Source organism: Leptodactylus fuscus, chromosome 6 (genome assembly GCF_031893055.1).
Source record: "Leptodactylus fuscus isolate aLepFus1 chromosome 6, aLepFus1.hap2, whole genome shotgun sequence".
In the NCBI taxonomy this organism is placed as follows: Eukaryota; Metazoa; Chordata; class Amphibia; order Anura; family Leptodactylidae; genus Leptodactylus; species Leptodactylus fuscus.
In genome coordinates, this window is record NC_134270.1 from 125,798,424 (window position 1) to 125,810,423 (window position 12,000).

The 12,000-nt window shown below is 41.6% G+C and overlaps 1 protein-coding gene across 1 annotated transcript in view; it reads left to right on the top strand.

Annotated features, from left to right (window-relative positions):
* The window catches only part of IKZF3 (IKAROS family zinc finger 3), a 54,228-nt gene that overhangs the window by 22,503 nt on the left and 19,725 nt on the right, over positions 1-12,000 (top strand). The window contains exons 2-3 of the mRNA XM_075278311.1: positions 5,551-5,604; positions 6,350-6,481. Coding sequence (XP_075134412.1) covers positions 5,551-5,604; positions 6,350-6,481 — 186 coding nt within the window. The remainder of the gene's footprint in view (positions 1-5,550; positions 5,605-6,349; positions 6,482-12,000) is intronic.

Below are 12,000 nucleotides of genomic sequence, written 5' to 3' on the forward strand. Positions count from 1 at the left end.
CAATCCTATTAATATTATAAATGTGAAATGTTTGTGGGTTTGTGACTTTGGATGTTCGGATGTTTGGCGGTCAATCACGCAAAAACCGCTCCACCGATTTGGCTGAAATTTTCCACAAACATAGTCACTACACTCGATTGCGCAATAGGCTACTTTTTGTCACAATAGCGCACATACGTTTTTCCCAGGACCCCCACAAAATCCAAATTCACATCACTATCTCTGCAATCTCACACACTTTGGACCCCGATTTGGCTGAAATTTTCCACAAACATAGTCCCTACACTCGATTGCGCAATAGGCAACTTTTCGTCACAATAGCGCACAAAGGTTTTGCCCAGGACCCTTTGGATGTTCGGATGTTTGGCGGTCAATCACGCAAAAACCGCTCCACCGATTTGGCTGAAATTTTCCACAAACATAGTCCCTACACTCGATTGCGCAATAGGCTACTTTTCGTCACAATAGTGCACATACGTTTTTCCCAGGACCCCCACAAAACCCAAACTCACACCACCATCTCTGCAATCTCACACACTTTGGACCATAGCAAGCCACAAAATTCATATTACCCTCTACAGCAGAGGTCAGCAACCCCTGGCACACATGCCAAGAGTGGCACTCCTGCCATATTTCACTGGCACGCCAGCAGCACAGGACCTGCAAGAGTTAAATGAAGTCTGAGTCTCTTCAGTGGGCTGCTAGAGCTGAGGCATAAGGACACTCCCGTTTGAGAGGGGTGCAGGAAACCCAGGGGGTGGAGCTTAATCGCTCAAGTCTCTGCCTGCTATAGTGATAGCTCCTGCCATCTGCACCCTGCAAACGTTCCCCGAGGAGGAGAGGAAGCTGCTAGCAAACTGAAAGTAAGAAACACACAGCTCCCTTCCTTTACTTCCTATTCTCATTAATGTCAGGCATGGGGTTATTAGTTTAGTGTTAGTAACTCCATCTGCTTTACATTAATAGGAATAACCCCCATCATGTCCCTCATATTAACCCCTGTGTTCCCCATATAAAGGTTACTAATATGTGAGACATATGGAGGTACTAATAACAGACCTCAGTAATGAAGATACTTAATTATTACCTCCAAGTCTCTCACATATCAGTAACTAGAGATGAGCGAGTACTGTTGGGATCAGCCGATCTGAACAGCACGCTCCATAGAAATGAATGGATGCACCTAGTACTTCCGCTTGGACGTAGCCAGCGTGCTTAACCCCCCGCGTGCCGGCTACGTCCATTCATTTCTATGCGAGCGTGCTGTTCGGATCGGCTGATCCCAACAGTACTCGCTCATCTCTATCAGTAACTCTTACACTGGGGTTAATGTGAGGGACATGATGGGGTTAATTGCTATTAATAAGAGGCGCATGGAGTTACTAAACTGTCATGCACAGGGCCAGACTTTATGTTGCTTGTTCAAGAGTATCCTGTGCCCAAAACTTACATGTACTGGCGCAAAATAACAACTCATACAATGTCGTATATCAAAGTATATTAACCTGAAATACTTCTGTCCCAAAGACACTATGTACAGTTTATACCAACACCGTATAGCGGCTGAAATACAAATTACATTCAACACAAAAGTCTCATGTGCTCTCAGAATTACAACAAAAACAAGATACACAGTTACATTTTATATCCCATACCTTATACACAGTACGAAAACCTTACCCGCGCCTGTATATACCCACTTCTACAATCACCGCAGACGAAGTCGCGGGTACCAGCTAGTTAATTATATAAATCCCTCCGTTAGTAGAAACAACTAAGCTGCTCCATCAGGAAATGCAGTCAAGATGCGTAAGTTGGCTGAAAAATCACCCTAAAGCAGTCAATCATACTAAACACGTATTTTCAGCCAACAGCCAGTTGGAAATATCCAGTATCACTGATCTGCTTCCAGATCTATGTGGCAGATTGACACCCGTTCATTGCACATTTTGGCTGCCGAAAATCTAATGCGTAGGGCCACTAAAGATGGGCGAACCTCCTAAGATTTGTTTTGTGGCTCAGGTCGCTGCTACGTTTTGGGTCTGGATATATTCAGAAGTGAAATTATTATTCTCTGGGCTCTATTAATAGGTAGAGGGCAAAGGGAGGTATAAAAAAATGAAAAACATTTATACTTACATTCCCTCACCTGTTTTGGGCCTCCTCATGGATCCAGAGCTCTCATTACATTTGTGCCAGGGGTCACCACTGGGACCAGTGATTGGGTCTCAGCAGTCACATGGGCACGCCATGTGCCATGACACCATGTTGTACAATAATTTACTGCAATGCATGTTGCTGAAGTAATTTTAGTTCATCAGAGGCGAATTGCCAATTGTTCAGTTTTAGTAATAGCTGCTCAATTTGGAATACTCAGGTCAGACCCAACTCAGAACTAGTTGATCTGCCCATCTCTAAGGGCCACCATTAGGTCTAACTAAGCCTTACCTGCAGAATGATGTGATCAGTGGCCAAAGATATTCAAATTAATGGCCATTATGTTACAGCTAATAGTAAAATTTGCCACTCATAACTGCAATTATATGAAGATGTCAATTAAATTTAGATTTTAAATTTTGTAATATATTTTATTTCCTTTCTGTGAAATCCTGCACTTCTTTCTTCATTCCCTTGCTTCTCTATTTAAGGGAGTCCACCACTTCCCCAAGCGTATTCAGCTGTCACCACTGTGTTAGAGAGCACATTTCAAAGATAAGCTATGTACCTTTGTTTTTTTGTTTTTCTTTAGCTTTGTAGAAAAACTACTGTAAAGTCTTATGCAAATTAAGCAGTTGGTGCACTTGGGGGTTTGCCTTCAGCTCTTTGGAGCACTGCAGTTACCATTGAGACCCTCAAACAAAATTGAAGGATGCAGGCATACAAAATATTAAGATCAAATCATACTACCTTTCACCGATACGTAATTTGGGTTGGTTATGCACATTACTGCTCCCCATGCCTGATGCCAGAGATTCATCTGGTCCCCAACCGAATTTCTCTATACAGATGGTTATGAAACATGAATTATGACACATGTCTTTGATATTATATTTTCCCTTTGTCCCCTTTACAGAGTTTTGGCCTGGAATACTTACAAACTGCAGGTGTCTGATATACCCCCTTCCCCCTCCCCCCTCATTCCTCCACAAACACACTTGACCCATTACTTTAATTGAAAACAGGATGTAGAAGGGATTTAAATAACCATATACATTAGAAGTACAAAAAGACATAACAACTACAATGAACAATAAACATATCCAGACACAGCCATGCACAAAATTCATAAGTTTACAATATGGTAGATACATAGTACCTCACAGCTGTTTTTCTCCAAAAGTGACGTACATAACAAAGGTATGTTGTTTATCACTGTAATGTCCTCTGTAGCATGGTGGTGACAGTTGTATATGTTTGGGATGGTGGTAGACTCCCTTTAACCTCTTTGAAGTGTTTGGAATTTTAAGGCTATCATAGGTTAGAGGGAACAGTGTTCTTCTGGTGGGATCAGATGTTTGCTGGGGCTTGTAGGAGCCAGACCCAAACAACTTTCAATATTCCTTGAATAAAATGTCCACACATTAATAGAAAACAACCGTGTCACATCATATTGTAGTAGCTTTGAAGTGCTTCTGTTCTTCTAGCTCCACATTGGTCATGGAAGACATCAGAAGAAAGATATTTTGAAGTTAGAGAAATGCTTATTTTTGCTCCCCAATAATTTACACTTGGCTTGTTTCTCTCAAGGCACAAAGACACACTATAAAGAACAAGTTAAACTGCTAAAGGTTTGATAATAAAGTTCATAGTGTCTTGAAGGATTTATCTGATCTCACTGTAATTGGTTTTCCAAATATGTTAGGATTAGATTATGTTCACACTTTGTAACAACTGCCGAGCCAAAGGCTTGAGTCAGAATCTAGTTCCTAGTGCCAAATGTGTAAATCATCATGTGATTTGTTTTTGTGCGATAGATATTAAAGGACCTTTTTATATAAATATATCCCCTGTCTATATGCTCTAGTAGGATATATGGACATCATAAATGGGTGACCACTTCTTAGGTTCTCACAATGAGAACCACTCTGTTCAAGAGACTCCTATTCTGGTGGGCTTGAGCTGAATGGATGCCATGCAATTCCATATTTTCCCTACAGTGACTGAAATGGATGACTGGTTATCGCTTCCCTATCAAGATCAGCTTTTTGCTATGTATCGTTCTTCTACTACCATAGGTAACACAAACCAATCTTCATCTAGCTTTTGCCTGACCATGATTGACACGCACTAGTTTTGAGGAAACATGGATCAGGTATTTGTGATTTCCAGTACATGATATTTGATAGGATTGGTTTGGTTGTGCAAAATACATTATTGGAAGAGATAAAACATTAACTGAAATGAGGTCACAGAATAAAACATCCGACACCAGAGAGCAACGTGATGAGTCCTATAAGAGGTGATGTAGTGAAGGCAACCTCACTATCTCAGATATACTGAAGCTACAGATTGTGAACCGGTTTCAGTCCCTCTTTATGCCTGAGTATATTCTCACATTAGAACCCCTTTGAGATGACCACTCCAAATTGCATTGAAATTTCTCAGATGTTACTTCAGCTTCAGAGTAGCGTCACAGAACGCAGGGAACAGTTTTTCAGACAGCTTTGGATTGCAAGACCACAGAAATACAAAGCAGCATTCCTGTTCACACAGGATGTGCTCAGCTGACATGAACTCTGCTACTCCAGGCTACGGCTGCTCACTCCGCTAGCTTTCAGTACAAGCCCAGGATAGGCTACAGTCACAGCACACTGGCAGGTATCTGCCCTGGTTACACTAAAGTCCCCAGACAAGACTGAACTCTCAAAAGGTGTGGAAGAACTCCTAATATACTCAGTTTTCCCATCCCAGTATGACAGTAAAGTGACAAGGCACATATGTGTAGATTGTACTTTTGAAAGCATGAAAAGACAACGGCCGTAGCACAGCCAATGGGAGAAACATAGTCGCACCTAACAGACAAGAAGTGGCACATACACAGTGCAATATACACAGTGCAATCTTGAGATATCAGTGAACCTGACAATACACAGCGAACACTTCATTGTCACAACTCATACAGTACAGACGCATGCACCCAACATATCAACCAACAATCTATCACATAAATTCTGGTCTTCAAAATGGGGTGGTCTTCCAAAAGATGGTCTTCAGGAGAGGTTTTATGATGTTATCTGATTGCAAATTCCATAACCATTTTCAATTACAATGAATTTTGTCTTATTTATTGTTGTACCATTATTTGGTGCCGAGGAGAGAAGAGTGACGAAGATGAAACTTTTGTACCATGCGTATGGTTCACCATAATATAATACATTTGCCTATTCTAGGAGCGTTGGGTCATATCCAAATGGAACCAGTTTACTTCACCACTCCTGGAATTTTCCATGTCTACACAATAGCACATATGAAATGGCCTAATCTGTGTTTGTATCACTTTAATGGGAATCTTGGAATATTAACCGTTTTTCTTTTTTTTTTTTTTTGTAGATGTGGATACAAGTATGGATTCTGTTAACTATCAGGATCAGCCGCAACCAGCAGGTAAAATCAGTTGCTGTGCTATTTCTTGAGTGTAACATAGAGTTAACTTGACGTTTGGGCCATACTATATATTTGAGGCTTGCACAAGTTTTTTTCATACACATTTTTAGTCTTACATTTCTATTTTTTTCCAATTTCTTTTTTTTTTTTTTTATTATGTGGCAGTGATGGTGGAGGTAGTAGTGGTTGAAGGAGTATTTTTAATTATTTTGTAATAGGCAGCTTATCCTCTATCCACAGGAGGACCTCCACCGATTTGCAGGTCATGTCCTGTAGTCTAGATAGACTAATTCTAAAATGAACCTCTCCTTACGTTTGAAGCCACTACATCAGAAACACACTATTATGAAGCTGAGGTTTAGCTTTTCAAACATGGTTGTGGCAAAACCATCCATTTCAGTATTATCTAGTTGAAGAACTGTTAAATTAAAGAACTTCTTCAAATTAATCTGGCCTTGGTGCAGCCGCGTTGGGTGTATGCACAGTGAAGCGGGTTGTACTATCCTTGGCTTCATCTGCACAGTGTACTTAGGGCATGAACTGGACTAGAATCCCAACTCATTTCTGGTCTGCCAAGTAGCCAGACATGGCAGGTTTGTAAAGCCAAATCCCACTTGTAAAACAACTTATTGGTGCATTAGTGACTCAAAGCCTAGTGACAACTTCCCTTTAACAGCACATGTTAACTTGTAAATTGAGTTTCGACTGGTTTTCTAACACTACACAAAATGGTTTTGTATTTTAGATCTTAGTATGTGTTCTTCTAAAAGAGTCATAGAGACCGACCCTCGTGCTATCAAATACGAGCACTGTACAGAAGAAGATGAGCCACAATCAGAGACCATGGAGCAGACAGATCTCCCGAGAGAGGACAGTGGTGAGGACGAGTCATTGTGATTTTTGGTTATGAACTTTGAAGGTCTTGTGCCAACATTTTTTGCACATTTCCAGTCAGAGGAGGGTTTCACAAATTACATTGCTTGATGTTACTGCTGCAAAAGTCAAGACTCATGACCTTCCTCCTCTTCAGTCATGCTTGAATGTGAACGAATGGGAAAAGCTATAGAGTAATTTTACAAGTGGCCTGGTTGACAATTTCTAGTGTTGGAGGGAGAATAATGAGAAAATTTCCATCATTAATATGTGGAACTCAAGCAGCACGATGTGAACATTGCAACTGCCACGAATCTGACAAATGGAAGGTGATATTTGGCTGATCTTATCTTAGAAATGACGCTATAGTGCTCCGGTTTGACAGTAAGATATTACATAAATGCAATTCTCCAATATTGTTTTTATAGCTTTTAACTTTGACTAAATTCTACATCAAGAAATGACATTTAGCTTTTAGAAGACTGTCCAGGATCTGAAAATAATTGATGCTGACACCCGGTCTCTCTGACTCCTGATCAGCTAATTCGGCCGCTGAAGCCATATATAACGTATATGGTCAATAGCAGCCCTGCTCCTAGTCAGATGAATGGGAGCAGAGTTGCAGTTCTCCAGTGCTATCACTACAGTGTACACTGTATACAACTTCCAGTCCATACAATGTAGCAGATGCTATGGTACTGGAGTGCCATTCACTTGAATAAGAGGAGTGTTGCTTCCACCTGTATTCCTTATACTTGACAAAGGTACTGCCAACTCGGTCCATCTTCCAGATACCATTTATTAACCTGAAATAAAGACTCAACACCATTTTGGATTAATTGGCCACAGCAGCCATTTTATTAAATAAAATAAATAACTAACCAAGTGAAAAGATTCCCACTCCCAACAAACCCAACCAGAAATACAGTAAACAACCTCACGTGTTTACCCCAGCCTTTTCTCATAAACCGCTAAACGACAATGGAGGTCCTTGAGGCCCCAAACCCCATGTGAACATCCCTTTTTAGCACCAGCAATGTTACCCCCAGCCGTTCCGCACCAACTCGGGGGCACCAATTTCTTAAAGCGCCTTAGTGCTTGTTCTATTCCTTTGGCCAAACGGGCCAACCCGTTAAGAACCCTTTTATCCGCCAACCAAATTCCACCAAAACCTGAAAATGGTTTTGGCAAGCCCAGCCCCTACCATGGGAACCTCCTCCACCAAGTGTATTCCCAGATAGACCAACCTCGCAGACCCCCACCACCAAGGCCACTGTGACAATTAGCCACACCACAAGATCCCAACCCCACAATAAAATAGCTAACAAAAAGGGCGGGTCGGCGGGGCTTGCTTCCCTCAGGTAACTGTTATAGAATGGCGGGAATATTCCCGTCCTTAGCTTAAATACCCCCTCTACCCCTCCCTCTCCGCTATAGCTCCACCGATCTCTTGCATCACCTCTCATACTAACAGCCAATTAACCCTTTCAGTGCTAACACCTCCAGCTACATTCCCCTTATGTCACCCCTTGTCATGTAGGCCTCCCCTCAGCGTCTTCGCCGTCCATCCGGCCTTTCTATATATGGCTTCCAGTGGATAGGTCATCAGTATCAATTATCTTCTTGACAGATAAGTCAAGGTTACCTGAATCAAACAGTGTTTTCCTTTTGTGAATCAGTGTCTCCTTTGCCAAGATGTCACCTTTTTTATCAATATGCAAATAAGTTCTTTGGAGCGATGAGAGCATGGTCATGGCTCCACAGATGTAAACAGCAATGTCCTTGTTACTCCAGAACTCATTTCCGTATTGACAAGCACAGCAATATCTTGGCAGGTAAGGCACCGATTCATAAAGGAGAACACAGATTGATTGAGGTGATCCTAACCATCTATCTATGGGGCTCGGTTGCTAAGTTCTGCTGACAGACTCCCTTCGAAGCAAGCTACACGGCAGTTTAATATCTGTTTTGCTTGCTATAAGTCAACTCCACTTTATTATCCAGAGCAGAAAGATGCTAAGTGTGAACAGCTCCTGCTCAGACTTGCTTACCTCAGTCATGTTCTACATGGTTACCCTTTTGATGGCATGGGCTCCATGATTTCCCCTGATCTCTGGGGCTTCACAAGACTTCCCAGGTAATGGGTATATTGGTAGTATGTCTCAAAATGATAGTGGCATTTCAGAACATAGAGCATCGTGACAGTGACCAGGAGTATGTACTTTCCCCCACTTTATTAGCTTGTCCTGTTCTTGCAGCATCAGCTCTTTCTGCCACAAGCCACGCTTAGCTCCTCATCCTCATCTGCTGCGGCTATGGTGTTCGTTTTTCGTACATTACCACCTACTCTTGCAGACTGCCACAACACCAGCCTTATATCTTGAGTGTCCTAGATTGGAGGGGTTTTCTCACTTCTGTGCCTGCAATGCCTTCTGACAACTAAAAAGGAACCTTTACAGAAAACTATATTGTTTTACCACAAAACCACATAGACATAACTCTTGTCTGAAAGGAAAAAAGTCAATCTTTGGGCAATTCTGCAAGATCATACTCATATCAGGTATTTTACTATAATATCTGTGAAGGTTGATAATAAAGAATTGCTGCATAACAGTTTCTTCTTGAGTGTATCTCACGGTTCTAACCACAGATGTATAAGTCAGCACATATATAAACTTATATGCAAGGACATATAGTCTGGATGTCTTCACGTGCCACTCTATGCACTGTTGACACTAGAATCTAGTAATATTATTCAATTTATTTATCAAATGATCTATTGGGCTACAGATGGGAGGCAGCAGTTGCACTAGACCCTGATTCTGGAGGAGCCTTGAGGTAAGTTCAGACGGAGTTTTTAGGTCCAGAACCTGAGGCAGAGGCTGCCTCAGGTTCCGGACCAAAAAGCAGGTAGCCGCGACTGAAAGCCGGTGCACTGCATCCAGCCACGCACTCCACTCCGGATTAGGCCCAATGAATGGGCCTAGTCCGGAGGAGGGTGTGTCTTCAGGCCGAATCACGAGGCGACTCCACCTGAAGAATAAGTATCTTGCTTCTTTTTTCCGGGAGCCGGAAGAAACGGCTCCCAGAAAAAAGACCTGAGTGGCTCCCATTGACTTCAATGGGAGCCGTCTTTTCGGTCAGGATTTTGAGGCGGATACGGCCTCAAAATCCTGACCAAAAATCTCCATGTGAACGTAGAGTTCACACAGAGTTTTTTGCAGACGGATTGTGAGGTGGAAACCACCTCCAAAAATATTGCCCTTTCATTTCTATGGGTGTCAGTAGCAGACGTTTTTGTCTCTAGCTGTTTTTTCAGCTGGAGGTAACAAGAAGTGTCATGACTTATCTTCAGGTGAATTCTGCCTTGCAAATCCCATAGAAATGAATGGGAGGTGGAGAAAAATAAAATGCGGTTTTTGGACATGCTTGTTGCAAAAAATGCGTCAAAAACTGCTAGCGGATTTTCCAGGCCTATCCTCCAAACAGTGTGCTGAGGAAAAAACATGCCAAAAACCACATCTGAAGCAGATTTTTTCAGCGTGCAAAAAAACTCAGTGTGAAAAGCGCCTCCTTCACATAAGAAGACATTAGTTGTATGAATGGCACTTGGTCACAGGTTATGGTTTGGGGTTACACTTTTAGACATGCAATTTAAGTAGTTGTTCCACTATAGACATTTATCCTCTCTCCACATGACAGGTTCGATCTGGAGAATGGGGGTCTGATCTGGAGAATGGGGGTCCTCTTGATCTCTGGAGGGATGGAGTGATGGATGTGCATGTCCTTTGTGCTCTATCTGTGGCATGGTGATAGATGAGTGCTGTTAGGCCTCTTGCACATGACAGTCATTACATGGCCATTATATAATGCATGAATTTCAAAGATATAGCTTGTTTTCTGACAACCATGATAAATGGAACCGATTAATGTAACCCCAAAAATAAAGAAAGAGTACCAAATAGTTCCCAACAAAAAAAGCATAACATAACTCCAAAAAAAAATAGAACCAATCCAATAAAATACATAAATATTTTATTAATCAACTATAATTAATACACATGAAGAGACACATGGAGACACACAGGGGAAGGTCCACTACAAATAAGCGTACAAATACCACAACCCCCCAAAGGAAACAGTAGCCAGAAGGGCCCCCAAAGAGATCAATCAGATCACAAAGTGTAGGAGTACAAAATAGTCAAAATAAATAATATCTGACCCAATATACACACACTCTCATGGAATAGCAACAAGTGCATAGATATATCCCTTCAATGTATATAGTATGTAATAAAGGTCAGTAATAAGATAATACATTCAATAGTACATACCTACAGACATTATTGAAATATAATAGCTCCAATAAGGGGAACCACTCCAGCTACCGTCCCAGGGATAAAGCTCAACTGCCTAAATGGCAAAATAAATCATGATAAATGGACCAGACATGTGAATAGACACATTGAATTAAATGTTTTTTCAAAATACTCCATTCACCCAGAGTGGAACAGGATCTCCAGTTCCCAAGTTTGTTGGAGGTCCCATCAGTCAGACCACCTCCTATCAGACACTAATTCCTTATCTTGTATGTACAGGGTGAGTATTTATAATGGACAATCCCTTCAATAAACCTGACATTGTGATTATACAGTGATAAGCAGTGTTAAAGTCTTCTCCTGTTTCATAGCAGTCATTACATAGTGGCATGGTGGATAGGAAATTTGTCCATCTTCTTCAGAAGGAAGAAGTGCAGCAGTTGAGATTCATTTGAAGGAATAATATACCCATTTAATATAGTATAATGGGCACTGTGTTGCAGTGTTGGTTGCTGTGCAGTACCGCTCCCATTAGTGTAACCGTAAGGACCCAATATAAAGAGGCCACAGTGAAGTGACTAGTGGGGTTATACGCCTTGACCTCGTGTTCATTTTGGTAGGTTTTGCTAAAGATCATAAGATCGATGTATAATATTGGGATGTGCGCTCCATGTCTGTCTTTATTTCTTATTCTCATTAATATCTTGCATTATTAAAAATAACTGCTGGCTTTTCTTCCACCAGAAACCAGAGCTCCTTCCGCAGCAGACCTGTGTGGAAGTGTTATCAGCAGGGTTGCGTATGTTCTGTTTGACTCACAGACTGCAGCCCAGGCTCAGGATGTGGTAATTGCCTTGGTGTGGCAGCAATGAGTTCTCAGCAGGCTGCTCGTACTTCTATTGTGTCCAGGGAGCGGCAGCCGGTTAAGGCGCTAAATGCTTGTGGGTTTCTGCTAAATGTTGAGCCTTGGTTGGATTTACAGAGTATTCTGGTTTGCAAATGAAAGGTATCTTTATCGGTATAGAGCTTTATGTTGTATCTTTTCTGTGAGAAGAGATGGTTAACCAGTGTGTATTTTGGGATGGTGGTTATTTTTGCATATGCCATGCATGTAAACCAAAATAGACATTTACCAGCAAGTAGTCAGGAGGGCAATGACATAGATTTTATTGTAAATGTGTGACCATGCTGACCAATGGAAATG